The 20579-nt window shown below is 48.2% G+C and overlaps 1 protein-coding gene across 1 annotated transcript; it reads right to left on the bottom strand.

The window, feature by feature from the left end:
* Positions 1-526: 526 nt before the first annotated feature.
* Positions 527-20299, bottom strand: LARP6 (La ribonucleoprotein 6, translational regulator). The gene is made up of 3 exons (XM_027571798.2): positions 20009-20299; positions 6126-6336; positions 527-2048 (listed from the first exon to the last, which is right to left on the bottom strand). The coding sequence occupies exons 1-3, from the start codon at positions 20206-20208 to the stop codon at positions 981-983; spliced, it is 1479 nt and encodes a 492-aa protein (XP_027427599.1). The 5' UTR covers positions 20209-20299; the 3' UTR covers positions 527-980.
* Between the last annotated feature and the right edge of the window lie 280 nt (positions 20300-20579).

The raw sequence follows: 20579 nt of genomic DNA on the forward strand, positions 1-20579 counted from the left end.
GTGGTTTTGGGGAGAATTAAACGAGATAATGCCTGGAAATTGCTAAGCATCGTCCCAGGCATCTAATCACCATTCAGTAACTGTTCACGAATTTCATTCAGCAGGACTGGTCTAAAATCCCCCAGAGAGCAGGTGGCTGAGCCAGCACCAGAATGAATGTAGGCCGTTGCTCATTCTGCCACACCGGGCGGTGTCCAGAGACAAGGGACGTTAGCCAAGGAAAAGGAGGCGGTCCAGGGACCACATCCGGAGAGTTTGGTCTCTAATAAGCCGCCTCGGCCTGGGTGGGACTCACCATGCTGGACGACGTGGTTCTCCAACAGCCACACTAACTGTGGGAACCTCTCAGGCTGCCGGGGCCGCGGGGGGGAGCCCCAGGGCTGCCCTGGGCACCTTCGAGAAATGCGTCTCTGCTCAGCTCCTCAGGGCCTCCTGCCCTAACACCCACAGCCTTGTCAGACAGCGCAGACATTTGTCATGCCTGATGCCTATGACCTATGACTTCAAGAGCCAGCACTCCCAGTCGGATGTTTTATTATTTATTCACTTGACAGGAATACACATTTGGTCCTGTAAGACGCCATGCTACCGGCTGAACGAGTGGCCGTTACACAACAGAACTCCCGTGGGCTCTCTGGAAGGCCCTGCGTGGCCCACCGAGGACAGCTCAGTCACCGCGGGGAAGAAGTCTGCCCTGAAGAAGAGACCGGTGGCCTGAGTGGCCCCGGGGAGCCTCCGACCCGCAGCCCTGCAGGGCCATAACATTCAGACACATTGGGCATCAGCAAAATAATAGTCATGCTGGTTGTTCTGAACTAGAAGATGTTCTTAAAACCATAGCGTACCAGACAACTTATATGCATTACAAATATATAAATTAAGAGGTCTACACGTATACAAAAATCTCTCGATGGGGACCTAATCGCATTCTCTGCCATGCCAGGTATTTCAAGGGAGCCGGTATTAAAAATAGAAGGTATTTATACATAGGCCCTGCCTCTCTCGTGTCCACCATGGAATCCCCTGGTGTTGTCAGGGCCCCTGGGCAGTCTCAGCACCCCCACGGGTAACCCGTCTGCAGTCTGCATCTTCCGGGACAGCAGGGGACTCACTCCGGGGCTCTTCTCCTGGGTCCCCATCTCAGCCAGGCGGCGCCTCCGAACCCACGGGCTACCAGAGGGAGTGATGCTGCTGTCGGAGGAGTAATCCGCGCACTTGCGGAAGACCTCAGGACTGGGGCTACAGTTCAGCCGCCCCTCCTCGGCCAGAGGGGATTTTCTGGAAACGCCTTTGCGTTGAGCCAAGGGGCTGCTCCAGGGACTCGAGCAGGGGGAGGCGTTCGGGCTCAGAAAAAGATTCTGGGGGCCAGAAGGGCTGAGCTTGTTGGCAACGGCATGCCGCCGGCCGGCCATGGGCGATGTGGGATTGCTCTCCGGGTCAGAGGAGCTGTTGGCGGAAGACTCGTCACCCGTGTACTGCAGCTCCTCGACTCTCTTGTTCAAGGACTTGTTCGGGTGGCTGCTTGCGGTGGGCTCCTCGTCCTGGTTCTTGTCTTTGAGAGGTTTCTTTTTGGGGGGCTTCATGCCAATCAGGACGGCCTTCATGTTCTCCCTGCCCTGGGATTCTGTGCTCATGAACTCGTGGGCTTTAATGGCCGCCTCCACCTCCTCAAACTCCACGATGGCACACTCCTGGGTCCCCACCTGGCTGTACCGGCTGCTGATCCTCCGGATATCGGGGGGCAGCTCCTTCCCCGGTTTGAGGATCCGCACCGATGAGATGACTCCAAAGGTCCCGAAGAGCTTGAGCAGGTGCTCCATGACCTTCTCCTGCACCCTCCCGTTCTTCTGGGGGATGGCCAGGGCCCACAGCTTGGGGGACAGGTGGAGATCGTAGACCAGGAGCATCTTGCTCGGGAGGTTCTCATTGGGGAAAAGCGGGACGGGGGTGGTCCTCCTCACCTTCCGGTGGTCCTCATTCAACTCGAGGGTCACTGAGTACTTCAAGGCGTGCGCTGTGGTTCTCCAGTCCCGGGTCAGGTGTTTCACCTGAAGAAGACAAAGCACATCTGGAATGGTACCTATTTGTCCCGGCCTATCTCGTGGGCTCTGTCATCTCCCGCCCTCCTTTCCCTCACCCCCGGGGACACTGGTAGCTAGCATCGTAGCTCGTGGGCGCAGGCATTCAAAAGTCTAGTGAGCAAATGCACACACTTGTGACAATGTCAAGCTAGGCAGCCCAGTTTAGAGCAGTGCCATCCAACAGAACTCTCTGTGGCGAGGGAGATCGTCTAGTGCACCCACGTTTAGCGGTTCAGGCCCTGCAAAAAGGCTGTTAGATACACAAGTCCAAGGCCCACCTCCAGCTGGTGGTAAGACTTGAAGTTTCTCAGCCTCTCAGTGCCTCAACTCCCTCATCTGTCAAATGGAGACGCTAATCATGTCCACCTCACAGGGTTGTGGTGAGGATCAAATGAATAAATCAAAAGATACGTATCTACATGCAGACATACATTATACATACACATACAAAGCTTAGAATACTGTCTAGCTCATAGTGAGTATTCCGTTAAGTATCACGTGCTATCATTACTTCAAATATGCGCTATCACTTTGACAGGATTCGGAGATTTTAACGTCCAAACACTTCTCTGAAGTCGTGTTTCTCTGTTTACGCATTTGATACACAGAAAATTCCAAAAGATCTTTCATATTCCCCTGCAATATCTCGTGAAAATGATGTGGACGGTTCCAACTTGGGATAAAACCCAAGCAGGGCTGAAACGGCCCCGCCCCCCCCTCCCTGAGCGGAAATTGTGCGTATGGCCGTGCAGCATAGGAAGGCTGTGTTTATACTGGAAAACAGTCATTTGCCAGAGGCCCGCTTCCGCTGGAGGGAATGCCAGGGGGAATGAGTCATCCCATCCCACAGAAACAGTGGAGGTGGGTGGGGTGGGTAACCTGAGCCAGGAATGGCAAGATCACCCTGGGTCCTCTGAGTCCAAGCCAATGCAGCCGCTGTGCAGAGGAGCCCTGAGATCAGACAGAAACTTTCCAGAACTCAAGAATGGAGGCTCGCTAACAGGGCAGCACGGGGGTCCTTGCAGAGCTATTAATAGGGGCAGGCTCCTGCAGAGAGGGCGCTGTCCACTCTAGCCTTGGTCTCGGGGTGAAATGGCCCAGACTGGGCTTAGGGTGTGGGAACCGCAAGACACCTCCACCCGGAATCAATGGGCTGATCTCTGTGACACACACCGAGGATGGAGGGTCAGCAGAGGTCCAGGCAAAGGGTCAGACTTCAGGTGAATGGAGTCAATCAGAGATCCAGAAAGGGTACAGAAAGATGCTGACCAAAGGTCATGGCCAGACTGTGAGGAAGCCCCAGGTTGTGAGGCAATAGCTCTCAGAGGATGACACAGTGGGGAGGGAGCCTTCTCCAAAACCAGTCAGGAAGGGAGCACTCAGGAGAGGAAGAGCAGAGCTAGTGCCGAAGTCGGAAGCCTGAGCAAGGCGGGCCGGAGCTGCCTTCCTCTGAGGGCTGGAGAAGCTGATGGAAGCCCACATGCAACCGAGAGGGAAGCGGGCTCTGGCAAGGACCCAGCACCCCTCCAGAGCCAGGAGCAGGGTCCACTGGGAAGTGCCAGTTAGAGGCTGAGCATCGTCGGGGCACCACCTCAGATGAGGAGCCCGGGAGGTGCTTTCCTTGTGCAATTAACTAGAAGAACTTTCTAAGATTTTCAGAAACTGTCATTTGCCTGTTTGTCATATGTGTCTCCTGTTAGGATCAGCAGGAAAACCTCTGGAATGAAAAGGGCCTTTGTTGTCATTGTGGAGGCGCTGGGGAGTCAATGTTGACTCTGCAGCCACCTTTGGACAAAGAAGAACCCTCCCAAACAGAGCCATAGCGGCCACTTCAAAAGGCAAGAAAGTCAGGCTGACTCTTGGGGTCCCTGGAGAGGAATAAAGGGAGGAGCCCTGGCTGCTCTGTTGTGGGGTCCCCCACAAACACGTTCATGTGAGGGTTCACTCACTGTTCCCTGGACACCTGTGATATTGTGATGTATCATTTCGACAGGACTTGGGGATTTCAATGTTCAAATACTTCTCTGAAGTCGCATTTCTGCATTTCTGCATTTGATGCAAAAGATCTTCCAAAAGATCTTTCATATTTCAATGCAGTAGCTCCTGAGACCGGCGTGGACGGTGTCAGCTTGGAATAAAACCCAACCTGGGGCCTCGCAGAGAATGCTGAAACAGTCCCTCTCTATCACACATGTACACTGCTCTTTGTCCCCCTCCCTGGTACAGAGCTGCTGGGACCCTGGCAAGTCCTGTGGGATGCTAGGACTATCTTTTGTTCTAATGAGGCGATGCTGGGCAGGTTCCCGGATGGCTCCTGGTTGAGGGCTGGTCACCAGAAAGACCAAGCCATGGTTAGAAGCTCGGAATTTTCAGGGAAGGGAGAAGGGCAGGAAACTGAGTTAACAGTTGATCATGCCTCCAGGAGGAAGCCTCCATAAAAATTCCAGTCCTGTGGGCTTCGGAGCACTTCCAGGTCGGTGAATACACCCATATACTGAGACGGTGATACACCCCAACTCCGCAGGGACAGAAGCTCCCACACTCAGGGCCTTGTTCTGCATATGTCTTCAGCTGGCTATTCATCTGTATCCTTCATCATAGCCTTTATTAAACTGGTCAATCTAAGCCAAGTGTTTCCCCAAGTTCTGTGAGCTCTTCTGGCAAATAATCAAATCCAAGGGGGAGGAGGTGATGGGGACCTGTGATTTGTAGCCAAGTTGGACAGAAGCTGCGGGTCACCTGGGGGCCTCCTACTGGCCATTGGCTCCTGCAGTGGGGCAGTCTTGTGGGACTAACCCTTAACCTGTAGGATCGGATGCTATCTCCAGGTAGATACAGAACGGCTTGGTGGGGATCCCCCTCCCCCAACATAAACATCGGGTGTCAGAGTGTCATGTTGAGGCGGAGAGCAAAGGAGTCACACAGGAGGAAGGGGAGGCCTTTCCTTCGCAACAGGAAGAGCCTCTTCCCTACTCCTGTACCCTGAAAACTCCTGCTCATCCAAGATCCTATTTCAATGTCACCACTCCTAGAAAGCCTTCTCCATCATCCAGGTAGGGTTACTGGCTCTGATGAACACGACTTTGTTCTTTCACTGCCTAGGGTCATTGTGCAATCCTGCACTGATCTCTCTCCTTCCCTGGACTTTGCAAGGGCAGGGGAAATGCCACCTTTGTGTTATCTGTCCTGTGCCCACCACAGCAGTCAGGGTGTAGAAGGGATATGTTTGGTGACTGGGTAAGAGGACAGAGCACAGGAGGAGGGGCAGACTCTAGCAGCAGGTGAGGCAGAGAACGGCTCCAGGGAGAAAAGCTCTCCTCCAGGGCTCTCTGGCAAAGTGCACAGGCAGCCTGGCTCGGACCCAGCTGTTACATATCCCGTTATGCAACAGGCCACGCGGTGCTTTTCCATTCTAGTAAATATGCCTCCCCCACAGAAGACACGGAGTTCTTATTCCAGCTTGTCTGTCCACGCTTCGAGACGGAGGGAATTCACACAACGGTCCAGCTGCTGGGCCTGCTGCCTACACGGCGGCAATCATCAGATACCCCACTTTGCCATACCGATGAGGACGCTGGTCTTACACACGGCAAAGGCTGCTGGAGTCTGGAAGGAGGCCCATCCCCCAGAGTTCTAGGTGCTCCTCCTTCTTCTTATTTATTCAACTGGACAAGGGAAAAGCCTGAGTTTCACACAATTCGAGGCCCAGGAGGTGTCTCTCAAGGCCACTGAGTCCCCAGCACCCTCTTGGCCACCCACTCGCCTGGCAAGAGTGCCTGAACTTTACTAAGAACAAGCACTATCATTGCATAACTGCCATCCGCTGACATCTGTCCCAACACCCAGGCCCCTTTTAATACTGTGGGAAGAGAGTCTTCATAAAGATCCTAAATCCCTGTTCTGGATCATTTTTCTCTATTTCAGGCCCCAGAGGGGCGCAAAAGAATCGCCAGTCACCAGGTATCAAAGGGGTAGAAAATATTTAGAACTGCAACCCCCACAGCCCCAGAGTCCTCGAGTCAGCTTGTGAGAAGGAAGCCTTACCTTTTTGAAGGACGTGAGGAGCTTGACACTCACGTACCCCAGTTTGTTCCTCCTCACGTGCTTGAGCAGGAAGGCGTCCTTCTCCAAGTTTTCATCAGAGAAATAGAATTCGATCTGATCCACCAGCTTCCTGATTAACTCCTGGTCCGGGGGCTTCCACTCCTGCTCGCCTTCCTCATGCTCGTTCTCGCCCCCACTCGTCATGGCACCACTGGGACCAGAAGGAGACACCGGGGGGTTACAGGCTGAATTGCTGTCCGCCCCCCGTCACACCTCCAAATTTCATATGTTGAAGTCCAAAAGCCCTGTATGTCACCAGTGTGACCTTACTTGGAAACAGGGCCTTGCAGATGTAATCAGTTAAAGACAAGGTCGCACCAGAGGCCAGGGGTGGCCCCTAATCCAATATGACTGGCATCTTACAGAAAGGGGCAATCTGGAGGCATGAGCGCCCAGGGAGAATGCCATGTGAAGGTGAAGGTGGAGATCGGGGGATGCAGCAGAAGCCCAGGAACATCAAAGGTTGCCAGCAAACCACCAGAGCCAGGGGAGTGGCCTGGGACCCATCCGTTCCCAGACCCTGGAAAGGGAGCACTCTTCTGACCCCTGGATTTCTGACTTCTGGCCTCCAGAACCATGAGGCAATCAATTCCGTCATTCTAAGGCACCCAGTTTGCGGTACTTTGTTTCTGCCACCCTAAGAAACAGCACTGGGTAACACCTGACCTGGACTCCTCACGGGGGTGATCACCTGGCCACACGGGGCTGGCTTTTGCCCCAGTGGGCAAAGAAATCAAGCTTCTGTTTTTAACACAGATGGTCATTAAAATGACAACACGCTCTACTAGCACGTACGTGCTCCTGTACCACGGACGGGATGCTTTTCACATCCCCTTTTTATTCTTCCCTCCCGCACTCCACCCCCCAAATCCTGATTTCTAGAAGATAACTTGGCAGAGTAACTAAGAGTCCCAATCCTAGAGTTAGCCCACGTAGGTTGAAATCCCACCGCCACCATTTATTAACTGAGTCAACGCAGGCGAGGAGCTCCCCTGCCACACCTCAGTCCCGTCATCTGCACACTGGGAATCATGACAGTCACTCTCCTGGGAGGACGGTCAGAAGATTAAATGAACTGACACATAGAGATGTCACACGGGTGCCTGGCAGGCCCTGAGAACCCAGGAGGTGGCACTCACTTGCCCCTCAGATCTAGGACTGACACGCAAATTTTCTGTCCCCAAAGCCAGCATGCATAACACTTTCCACGTTTTGTTGGGACCCTGCCACAGACTCTGAAACGATCCCATTCACTTGGGCCCTTCTAAATGAAACCCAAACCCACCAGCAGCTCCACCTGAACAGACTTCTTCCCCCCCCCTCCCTGAGAATATTAGGATATGAGAACAAGCCAAAGAAATCCTGAGCAAAGCTTCTTTGGAAGGCAAATCTTTCACCAAGGGATGACAAAAACTTCAAAACCACCAACATTCAGGGACTTTGTGATGAGCTGCATCATAGTTGACACCATTAATTAGAAGATCTTGAAGGTGAGTTCTCTCTGGCATATTTAATGACCAAATTAAATTATGTATTATACAATATCATATTATATATCTTATTCAATAAAAAGAAAAGGTCAAAAATTACTTCCAGAAAAAAACATTACTGCTTTCCTACGTGGCAGCTTGATTTCTAGTAACACGACTATCAGACCCAGAGTCCCCATGAACATGTGCCGAGTCACGAGAGCATCTCCTGGGATGGATGCAGACACCTAGTCCACCTAAAGCATTCAGGGTGCTTCTACTCTGTTGGGAGAACCTGAGGGCTCAGAAAGTTCACAGCAGCATCTTCACAATAGCCAAAAACTGGAAGTGTCAGGGGTGCCCGGGGGGCTCAGTCGTTAAGCGTCTGCCTTCAGCTCAGGTCATGATCCCAGAGTCCTGGGATCGAGCCCCCAATCGGGCTCCCGGCTCAGCGGGGAATCTGCTTCTCCCTCTCCCTCTGCCCCTCACCTCCGCTCGTGTTCTCTCTCTTGCTCTCCTCTCTCTAACAAATAACTAATCTTTCAAAAAAAAAATAAAGAAGCAAGCAGTTAACATTTCCCTTTGATTGGGATTAAACCCTTAAATAAAATAATCAACTAATACAAAAAAGGGTGGAGGAGGCTCAGAATGTAAAAGTCAAGGCTTTGGAAAAGATACGTGAATGTATATCCTTCAACTCCAGCAAAATTTTCACTGACTCTAACCAGCCCCCCCCCCACCAAAAAACAAAACAAAACAAAAACCCAAAAAACCCCCACACAATTGTGGAAGAGTCAAGATGAGAAGAAAAATGGAATATTCTGGCAGGAGAAAAAAATACAAAATAAATCTGTCTCCCAATTTTTCAAATGCAGAAATTATAATTATTATAAAAGTAGGCGTTGGTTGATTTTAAAATGAAGAGTTTAGTTATTTGCCTGCAGACAGCCTGGAAATGTTTTTGAAGTACCACACCGATGTTCCAAGACAAATGTGTACTGATGGGAAAAAAAATGGTCTGAGAGACTAACTTTAAAAGTATGTTTTTCAAAAAGTCTTTTAAAAATGGGATGGCAAACTAAGGGAATATAGTAAGGCTGCCTATAAGATAAAGCAGGTCAAAGGCAACTTAAACATTAGACAAACTGAATATTTTAGAAGTTTCTAGAAGATAGCTGTGGTAGACATAATAGCAAACTCTTTCTCACTTGCCTTCCTTTATTATGGAGGCTATAAAAAATTAAAACAAAACCAACCAACCCAACCAACAAAAACCAACCCTAAACATGTACTTTCTCAGCCTCGGTTACAGGTAGTAGCCATCTGTCATGGTATGGCCAATAAAACACAAGTGAAAATCTTTTGGCCCTGCCTCTTCCCTTTTTAGCTGTTTTGAGTGTGGGTATGATGGCTGGAGCTGTAGCAGCTATTTTACTACCATAAGAAAAAAGCCAAGAGAATTAGCTTGGCCTCATTTATTGACATTATTGGCTCTGATATTATTGAGTTGTTGAACCAATTCCTCTATCTACCTACCTGTAAATTTCTGATTACATGAGAAAAATAAAATCCATTTGTTTAATTCACTTGTTGGCTGGGTTTTCTATTACTTATAGACAAATGGCAGGATAGTAATACTGCACTGAGAAAAGTGGTCCTCAAACATGCCAAAGTGTCATTGGAACAATCAATGGAATGAAAAAGGAGAAGCAAAGATGGACAAAACAGATTTTCACTTTATTAGAGAAAGCTTATCCCCTAATTAGAAGTTAAAATAGATAGGTTGAGTACACCAGATACAGTAACCTCAAATGCATGGGAAAAGTCTGAGCCGCACTGACAAGGATGAGAATAAATAGCCAGAGTTGGGGTGAGGTGTGCGATAATGAAGAGCGAAGAGTTTTGAGTGGACTCAGGTATTGGCAAGTGGTCTTAGTATAAATCGCAAGTATAGCAGAGGTGACCGGACCATCAAAGGGACCCACAGCCTAGCAAGTCCTACTCCCCACCTAAAGTAGTTGACGCTATTATAAAAAGTAAACGCATAAACAAATAAAACACAATGGAAGGATGGGGATGCAATTTCTCAGTATCTCCAGTGCCCATTCTAGAATGTCCCATTCTTCTCAAGGTCTGCCATGGGAAGCCAGCCCTTCCTCCCTGCAGATGACGCTATCTCAAACTTGATTGAGAAAATCAATCAGACTTGCCCAGAGCTCCCTTGTGCACCGCCTCCTTCCCCGCAAACTCGTTCTGTATGCCTGGGCATCTACCAAAGCATCCATTGGCTGTATCCAGGTGTCTTTTCTCCACCTTGGTCATCTGCAGGATGGGACAGAGCTGACCACTTTCTTCTCAGTACTCCTCCTGCTAAGCTTCTGTGACTTGCTCTTTTCTGATTCTTCTCCCCCATTTAACTGCCCTTCCAGTCTACTCAATCTGCTCCCATGTCTCCAAGGATCTATCCTTGACTCTTTGTCCTCACGTGGCCTCTACACACTTCAGCCCCTGTATAGCTCATTTAATTCAGATCTGCCCCCTCCCACCCCTCCATCCTTCTCTCACCCCTGAGCCCCCATCCTCAATTCCTACCTGCCTGCCTGATGCTTGGGGATAGCCTGTTAGCACTTCAAATCCAGTATGTCCAGAATTGAAACATCACCTTCTGCACAGCTGGACCTCAGGGAACACTGAAGCCTAGACCTGCCAAGGGACATTCCATCTGGGAAGCTCATCTTCCTTTCATACAGTCTCACGGTAAGCAGTCCACACTGGGGGGAGAGGGGGTGACTCTGCATCAGTTCTTTGCACCCAGTGAGCAGACATGGAGGTTCCAGAACACGTGGGCAGTCCTGGGGAGGTGATATAAAGCCCTATGCAAGTGCAGCAGTGAGCTTCCTGCACCGTAGGACCCCCTCTCTACATGAGTGCTCTCAGCGGCAACTGTGCATCTCCAAAGGGGGACCTTGGAAGAGAGGCAAGGCCTTTTTGCATATCTGGGAGCATGCTGCCTTGTCTCCTGGTTCATGCAACAGCCTTTGAATGAAAAAGACCCTGTATCCTTGACAAACATTAAAGAAGTTTATATCCCATCCCTTAAATATGAATGTTGGTAGCTTCTTGTCAATTACAACTGTCCTGTACAGACTATGTATCTTTCCTCCCAAACTGCCCCACTAACTACTCTCCCTATTCACTCTTCTTTGCATTTAGGCTCCAAACCCGAGATGCATCCTTTAGCCCTCTCTTTTGCCCCTACACTGAGCCAATTATCAAGTGTCAATTTTTTTATTCTGCAGTGTCTCCCATCTGTTCTCTTTTCCATTCCAACTGTCCTCATTACTTCTCCCTTGGACACTATTTATTAATAGTTCATCAAAAATGAATCCTCAAGTAATATGTACAACATAGCAAAAAATAAAACAAAATAGTACATAACTTAAAAAGAAAGCAAAAATTCCCAGCTCCACCTCTCCTCCCTGGAGGCAACCTCTATTCAACCATTTCATTCTTACGAGACTTGCCTTGTGGTTCTATAAAATATGTTCATGGTTCTATTTCTCACTTGCCAATTTTCGACATTCTCTATTCATGTCCTACTATACAAGGTGAGGATTTGGGGTCACTCATCTCTCAAAGCCTCTTCTTCTAATTTTTAAAATTCCATATTATTTTGGGGTTTTTTACTAGCCTTCTAATTGTTTTAAAATAATATACTTAAAATTCTTATTCCATCAACATTAAATGATAGGTCTTGCTTCCTCACTACACCTGATGTGTGTAATGACCCTACCTTCTTCTCCTCTCCTTCCATTTCCAACCTTTCAAATTCTATCAGATTGCTCCTTTTTAAAAGCATCCTGTTCTTGTTTTGTGGATGCAATATATTAAATTCTCTCTCGGTACTAACCAGAGTGTGTGTGTGTGTGTGTGTGTGTGTGTGTGTGTGTGTGTGTGTGTGTGTGTGTGTGTGTGTGGTCTCTTTGTTTCCAACAGTGTCATCTCTATATCCTCTGGGATCAGTTTTTCATTTAATTTCATGTAATTGGTTTTCTTCATGTAACTGATAATCAGAGTGTGTGTGTGTGTGTGTGTGTGTGTGTGTGTGTGTGTGTGTGTGTGTGTGTGTGTGTGGTCTCTTTGTTTCCAACAGTGTCATCTCTATATCCTCTGGGATCAGTTTTTCATTTAATTTCATGTAATTGGTTTTCTTCATGTAACTGATAATCAATTCATCTTTTTGTTAAAAAATTTTTTTAAACAAACTTATTTTAGAATAATTTCAGACTTAGAGAAAAATTGTGAAAGTAGTACAGAGAATTCCCATATATCCCCCATCAGGCTTCTTCTGTTATTAATATTTTGCATTAGTATGGTACATTTAATGAACTGATATCAAATACATTATTATTAGCTGAAGTCCAGATTATTCAGATTTCCTTAGTTTTTTTACCTAATGGCCTTTTTCTCTTTCAGGATCCCATCCAGGATACTATGTTAGATTGAGTCATCATGTCTCCCCAGGCTCCTCTTGGGTGGGACAGTTTCTCAGGCTTTCTTTGTTTTTAATGACCTTGACTGTGTTCAGTAGTCCTGGTCAGATATATTGTAGAATGTCCTTCATTTGGGATTTATCTGATATTTTACGATTAGATGGGTGTTTATGGGTTTTAGGGAAGAGAACGACAGAGGTAAATTTCCATTCTCATCGTATCAACATACCTGATCATTGTGGATGTTGACCCTGCCTGAAGTAGTGTTATCTGGTGTCTCCACTGCGGAGTTACTACCTTTCCCCTCCTTCCATACTGCGCACTTTGGAAGGGAGTCACTGTACACAGTCCACACTTAGGAAGTGGGGAGTTGGGTTCCATGGCTATTTATTTTGAAAAATGAAGGAAGGTCTGGGTTGCTTTTTCTTGGTGGGTGAAGTAGGCTTCCTCCACAGCGGTATACTGTGATTCGCCTTCTTCCCAGGTGGTTCTATAGACGTGGGTGGGGCATGCCAACTGGCAGGCTTCACTGTAGGGTGGACAGACACGGGATTATTAAATAGGGGCTTCATATGGCAGAGGAGTTACTCTGCAGGTACCAGCTCTACCTTAGCCGTCCTAGCTCACCAGTTAGTTCATTTGATTCCTTTTTAGAAAATAATCCTATTCTTTTTCTCCTTGGAAGTAAACAGTATGTTGGTTGCTACTTTTCATGGTCAGGCAGAGAGGTGAGGCAATTGTTTTAAAGGCAGACTTTAAATCACCTCTCAGATATCAGCATCCCTTTTAATCCCTACATCCTTCACACATGTCCTAACCAGAACCTTTCTAGGGTTCTGTCTTCCCACGTCCTACCACCTCCCCGCCACTCCACTGTTGTATTTTGGGTTAAGCCTCTTCCACTCTGTGCCTTATGACACATTTTGAAAAACGGCTACGTCGCTCCTCTACTTTAATACTAATACTCATGTTTTCTATTCTATTAAGTAAAATCCAAAGTCCTTAGCTCTTTATGCAGATTCATTTCCAATCTGGCTGTCACCAGCTTCCAAACGTATTTCTTATTTCCTTTCAGATCCTTTGCTCTAAAACAAAAGCAAGTAAAAGACTAATAGGTCTCTGTAAGTGTCGCAAGGTTTCTGGACTCTATCTCTGGTGTGTGCTGTTCCATCTTCTTGAACAACCGGCCTTTATCTCTCAGGTCCAAATCCTAGGCACACATCAAGCTCCATCTCAAATGCAACTCTCCCAGGAAGGAATTCATTTCAAGTTCTCCTAACCCCTCGCCTGTAGTTGTATCAGAGCTACTGTGCGCATTTCTAATTAGTGCCCTGAACCCTCAGCCCCCGGAGGATAGGATTCACATTGGTTTCTTTCATTCTGGCACCAACCCAGAGCCTTGCACATAGTAGGAATTTACGAAGCATCACCAATGTAAAGTGAATAGCTTCTGTAAGGGCAAATCCCACCTATCAGGATTCTCTGAGACAGGAAGTATGGTTACTGGTAAATGTTATGAGTAGGCTTTCAAGAGGACTTTCAAAAAAAAATGTACATTTAACTTTTATGTTCACATTATTGTTTCCTTTTAAATATATCATTGTAAATTGGGGGTACTGATGTGTTCTTTTTTTAATAGCTGTAAACCTCCTAGAAATGAAAACAAAGGGTAGAAACGAGGTACATTTCAAAACAGATGATTGGGCTCCATGGATCACTGCTGAAATATTTATTGTATTTGTAAATACTCTAGAGAAATAAGTACAGCATAGAATCTCCAGGGTTGCCTTTCTCATAAAATCTCAAGATAATCTGGAGATATTAGTTGAATGGTTAATCAAATATCACCTTATGAATAAAAATATCCAAAATAAAATGGTGGAATAATGAGCTCCTCACTATGGTTTTCAACACAGAAAAGATTTCCTGGACTCATCATCTATCCTTGCAGATGGTCTAATATGGTACTTTGGCTGCCAATATCAGGAAAATGGTGGACAGCAACAAGGTGGATATTGAACAAAAAAGAGAAAGCATCATTTATGAAAATCACCAGGGTCCAGTACAATCTGTGTATAGCTCCTTTTGACTTGCTTCTAGAAAAAGAGAATGAATCTGAAAGGGTTCTAAAGGTAACCAAATTGATAATGCAATATAAGAACACAAGGACAGACTCAAAAGATAAAGGTTTTTCAGAGAGACAAGTTGGAAACATATACGGGGATGTGTCCAACTTTGAAAAGGCATTATGGGAACAATTATATTTTGGATACCACTAGCGGAGGCCCCATGCTATGTCTGGGTGGCCCATGGGTTCTTACAGACTTATTACAGACATCATGACCCTCTCTTCTTACCCGGTCTTCTGCCATGCTGTTCTGGCATAATTCCTAGGGCCTGGGAAAGGAGTAAAACTAGTGGATGTCTCTGCGGGTCTAAATAATGGTTTGTGGTGTGAAGCAGAGATAATGTATGCAAAGTATTTAGTTCCACATCTGGTACATAATTGGCATTAATAAATGGAGCCTTTCACTAACATCACCCAGAACAGAGAAAAGATAGCTTACGCAATGTCCCTGAAACATCATGGAGAGAAAGGAACCTAGATGTTTCTGTTGTTAAATGAAGGTATGCTTCAGTGATTTTATTATTCATACTAATATTTGATAATTTTAAATCATTTTCACACATTGTAAGACACAGGAATCGAGTAAATATGTTAATGTTGTTAAGAATCAAGACTGTCAGTGCAAAAAAAATAAAAAAAGTAAAACAAAAACCCTATAATGTCAAATATGAATTGGAATTATCAACATAAACTCATTTTTTAAAATGTATTTCCTAGCTCTACTGAAAGGGCCTAAAACCAATGTTGCCCCAGGGGAAATTAGCACTCTTAATTCCAGGTCTCGGTTTCTAAATACCTTCCCGCTAGTATTTACTAGCCACAGGGATTCCTGTGGAAATGGCTGGATCCCATGACAGGAGTAGGAAAAGTACAAAGTAAGCCCAGAATATCTAATATCACAAAGCAAGAAAGTGCTCAAAGACTGAAGGGCATGTTCTAAAAGGCTATACTGAAACCAATCTGAAGGGGTCCCCCTACTTAATCAGGGACATTCTGAACATCAAAAATAATGATTGTAACTAATTTTTAAAAAGTGAATAAACAGGGGTGCCTGGGTGGCTCAGTCCTTGTGCATCTGCCTTCGGCTCAGGTCATGATCCCAGGGTCCTGGGATAGAGCCCCGCGTCAGGCGCCCTGCTCAGCGGGGAGTCTGCTTCTCCCTCTCCTGCTCCCCCTGCTTTTGCTCTCTGTCAAAATAAGTAAATAAAATCTTTTTTTTTTAAAAGTGAATAAACAGAAGTCCATGAATCAAGGAGGGCCAAAGGAGGGCTCTAATTTATTTGATGCAACTATTACACCCACTCCTCTCTTTGAAAACTGGTCATTAAGCATTTATGTTGCCTCGTCAGAAGGAACTCTTGTCCAATTCCAGATGATGAGGGAAGGCTCTCTTATATAGAAGAATACCAGCCAATAAGTGTACAAAGGATAGGGGCGCCTGGGTGGCTCAGTTGTTCAGCATCTGCCTTCAGCTCAGGTCATGATCCCAGGGTCCTGGGATCAAGCCCCGCATCGGGCTCCCTGCTCAGCCAGGAGCCTGCTTCTCCCTCTGCCGCTCTCCCTGCTTGTGTTCCCTCTCAAGCTGTCTCTCTCTCTCTCTGTCAAATAAATAAATAAGAGTTTTTTAAAAAAATGTACAAAGGATAATAAAATTAGAAAATCACCAATTTGTAATTCCTGAGGAACTGACTCAGGCAAGGATCATCAGCGGATGCTAAAACCATTAGGTGAAGGGCCTTGTTGAAAGAATATTCACAGGAAGCCCACAGATTACTTGTTAACTGCAAAGGGAGAGATGTACCTTCACAATGGAGAGATCACCTTAGGCAAGTGGTCAAATTAGAGCATCACTTTGGTGAAAGCCGCCTGAGGTGATGCAACAAAAAGTCTGTGGCATTGCCTGAGATGTTCTTGCCAAAATGTTTAATCCGAATTGAATCAGGCCCTTAGCATACCTTCCAATTTACAGGAAACACAGAGTACAAAGGAGCAAGTTAAACTAGATGATCAGAACAAAATCAGACCACTTTAAACTGGGAAACGTTCAACAAGACATCTGGCCTCTTATTTCAAAATAGCAACGCATTAAAAAAAAAAAGTGTGAATGTTCTAGATTGAAAGATTCTAAAGAGACATAATAGGCAAATGCCACCACCTGGACTGGATTCTGTTTGGAGGGGAAAAAGAAACATCTATAAAATACAATTTTATATTGTAAAATATAAATTTCATATTTTATATAAAATATAAAGGGGGGGACCCAAATATGGAACTTGGCTATTAGATCATTTTAGGGCTTATAATAGGGAATCATTGTTAATTCTCTTAACTGCAATAATAGTATTATGGTTTTACAGGAGAATGTCATTAGTAAGAGCTCCCAAATAAAGTGCTGAGGGTACAGTAAGTACTGCATATATTTTCAAATGTTTCAGAGTAAACCACCCCTAAGTCCATCAAACAAATATGGCAAGATATTAACAACTGTTAAATCTAGATGGTAGGTGTATGAATGCTTACAATACTACTCTTTCACATTTTATGTTTGAAATTTTTATTTCAAAAAGGTGAGAATAAAAAGAAAGACACCTTTTTGGTGAGAGAGGTGTGGGGAGAAGACTAAAGAACATTTTTCTTATTTTCATGTATTGCTTGTACCCCAGGGAAAAGCCAAGTATTGGGCTGAGTACTGGTCGTATAGAGAGGACTAAGGCGAGGTCACTGCCTTCAAGGATCTCACTGTCTAGTTGGGGGAAAACCACACAAATACTTCAACCCAATGGCATAATGCAATGATAGAGACATGCATTCGTTCAACAGACATTTAGGAGCACCCACTATATGCCAGGTGCTGAGGATACAATGAGAGCAAGGCAAGCATGGTCCCCGAATTCGCGATGAGAGAGACATCTCTCATATTGTTGTGAGAGAGACGGAACTATACAGTTAAAACTGAGGTAAATGGTAGGTATAAAATGTGCAGAGTACTACAGCAACTCCAAGGAATCAAACAGCTTTCGGGTGGGGACTGGGGGTTGTGGGGACGAAGCAGAGACGTGTTTTTGTTGTTGTTGTTTAGTTTCAGAGGTAGAATAGTGATTCATCAGTTACATAGAACACCCTGTGTTCTATGTGTCCTGTTTCATCAGGTGCCCTCCTTAATGCCCATCACCCAGTTACCACATCCCCTCACCCCCCTCCCCTCCAGCAACCCTCAATTTATTTCCTAGAGTTCAGCATCTCTCATGGTTTGTCTCCCTCTCAATTTTCATCTTATTTTATTTTTCCTTCCCTTCCCCATGTTCATCTGTTTTGTTTCTTAAATTCCACATAGGAGTGAAATCATAGGGTATTTGTCTTTCTCTGACTGACTGATTTCGCCTAGCATCACACCCTCTAGGTCCATTCACATCATTGCAAATGGCAAGATTTCATTCCTTTTGATGGCTGCATAATATTCCTGTGTGTGTGTGTGTGTGTGTGTGTGTGTGTGTGTGTGTGTGTGTGTGTATCACATCTTCTTTATCCATTCCTCTGTGGACAGACATCTGGGCTTTTCCCATAGTGTGGCTATTGTGGACACTGCTGCTATAAACATTGGGGTGCATGTGCCCCTTCGATCACTATGTTTGTAACCTTTGGATAAATACCTAGTAGATGCAGTGAAGTTTTAAGGCTAACCAGAGATCAATCAATCAATCAGAGACCCAGAGGAGGGAGTGCAAAGGCATGTAGACACAAAACTGTACCCTGTATTCAAGAATCTAGGGGGGTCAGTGCTGGGGGAGCACGAACTGCTGAGACAGGCAGGGAAAGAAGCAATGGGCCAAGAAGATGATGTGGGTGGGTGCCACATCTCAAACAGCTTAAGGAAACTGGGCTTTCTCCTGAAGGCTCTGGAAGCCAAAAATTGTCCACACAGGGCAGGGGCTGCTGCTGTGGCAGTCTGGCCCAAACAGGGGAACAGCATGGATCCTGTTCTTGGCTGCATTCTCACGCTCTGGATGTCTGCCTGCTGGGCTCTGTCAGCTCCAATACCCTGAAGAGTCTCCAGGGATTTTCTGGGGTCAACTCTCTGCCAGTGGGCAGTAGGAAATGCTTCAAACTGAATGCCCCATGAGATTCCAGTCCCTTGAGTTGGGAGAGAAGGGTGGCCCTGGAGAGAGTGGGGGGGGGGGTAGGAGCAAGAAGCCCACCCAAATGAGGATATTCTCCTAATCTCCACAGGGGGGATCTTTCCAGGCCCAAGAAATAAGTAGGGCTTTAATCCCTGCTAATGGTGCAATCTCAAAACTTAGTCCCCAGTATAGGGGGGAACCCTCTACCACAACTACAGGCAAATGAAATCAGAAGGATCAGCCACTCTGAGCTCCTTTATATAACCTCTGAAATTATTTGACTAGGTGGCCGCCTTCTCCTCAAGACTGAGATGTCAGTGACTGTGGACTCATTATTTTTATTCTCAGCACAGAGCTGAACGAATGAGTGAGTGAATGAATCATGCTTTACAGTATATAGAGTGCTGATAGGTCTACTGTAGCTTCCGTGTCATCTGCTATGGCTCAGCATTTCTGCTCTAAACTCTTGGGCTGGACTTTCCTCCTCAGGTACCTCTGTCTCCATTGAACTGCCCTGAATCTCCGGGTGCCTACATCCAGACCTCTCCCACTGGGGAAGGGTCAGCCAGTGATGGGGAATGATTCTGGACCCAGTGTTCTCATGCCCTTCAGTTGAGTATTCTGCCAATGAAGTAAATTATCTACCTGCCAGGGAATGATCCTGCAGAGCCCTGACAACTAAAAAGCATGTGCCCAGAAACCCCGAAGAAAGAGGGTTCTTAAGAAGTTCCTGTGGGCATTTCCCGCAATTTTCAAGTTCTGCCACTGCTATACTCTCGTGGTTATGGATACTCCATACTCTTCTCTCCTTTCAACAGCAAGAACGAAACCACAGACTCGAAAGGTGCCGGCGTTGGTGGACACAAATCCAAGGTCTCCGGCTGATGACCGGGCTCAGGGCCCAAAGGCACCGTTAGACAGGTGGCTTCCTGTGCCATAACAGCTCCAGACTCAGGAACCCAACTAGCAAGGCAGCAAGATGATGATGCAAGCATAGAAGTCGGGTGGGGGAGGCTGCGTGAAAATGGGAATCCCCGGCCCGCGAGAATGCAAGCAGCGAGCCTTGAGCTGATTCCAAACCAGAGCAGGAGAGCGCTCTACACCGTGAAATCACTCCTCGGATCCCCCAGCCGCAAGTGTCCGCGGGGCCTGGGCTGCCCCCACCCATTTGGACTGATAAGCAGACAGGACGAAGGAGGCAGTGAAGGCTAGGTGGGGCCCCTCTCAGGGGGGAGCTGGGCCAGTCTCGGCGGGGAAGACGGGGCTGGGATGGGCTTTGGGGAAGGTCCCGGGTGAGCACACGCAAGGAGAGTCTTCTCCGGGGGGAGAAGATGGCGAGGATGGCCCAGGAAGGAATTCCTCCCGGGCCCCAGGGCATGCCCCCCCCCCCACGTCCAGGCCCCTCCGAGCCCCGCCGCCAGCCCCGGGAGCTCCGGTCGGGCGACAAAGCTGCGGAGCGGGGCACCAACAACCGCCGAAAGCAGGTTCTGCCTCGGCCGGACGCCCGGAGCAGCGGCCCCGCGGCGGGGCTGCCTGGGGGAAGTTGTCCCGGCGCTCGCGCTCGGCCGGGACCCGGGGCGGGCTCCCCTCGGCCGGGCCGCGCCGCCGCGCCTACCTGTGCCCGCGGCTCGGCTCCTCCTCGCTGGCGCTGCCCCAGCCGGGGCTCAGGTACCGGGCCGGGTCCCCCGCGCCGCGCGCCTCCGCCCCCTCCTCCTCGTCCTCCGGCTCCTCCACGTCCTCGGCCTCCTGGATGGCGACGCGGATCTGCACCGCCGTCTCGGGCCCGGGCAGCGTCTCCTCGCCGGCCTGGGCCATGGCTCGCGGGCCGGCCGGGAATGCGGCGCCGCGGCTGCCCGCGCGCCCTGAGGCCCAGCCAGCCGGGCGGCGGCGACTGCGACGAGGGGGCGGGGGCGCGGCGAGCGCGCCCGGGAGGGGACGGGGGTCGCGGCGCCCCGCCCCGCGCCGCCGCCGCCGCCGCCGCCGCCCCGGCAGCCAGCCGCGCGCCAGAGCGGGCGGGGCCGCGGCGGGGGAGGGCGACTTCCTCCGCGCGCCCCGCGCCCCGCCCGTCCAGGAAAGATGCGCCCGACCCCCGACGCCCCTGGCGCGCGCCCGCTGGTCCCTCCTCCTACCCGCTCGGCTCCACGCGGCCCCGGAGAAGGGGAGAGGGGAGGGCGCCCCACCTCTGA

This window comes from Zalophus californianus, chromosome 6, assembly GCF_009762305.2.
Source record: "Zalophus californianus isolate mZalCal1 chromosome 6, mZalCal1.pri.v2, whole genome shotgun sequence".
Lineage (NCBI taxonomy): Eukaryota > Metazoa > Chordata > Mammalia > Carnivora > Otariidae > Zalophus > Zalophus californianus.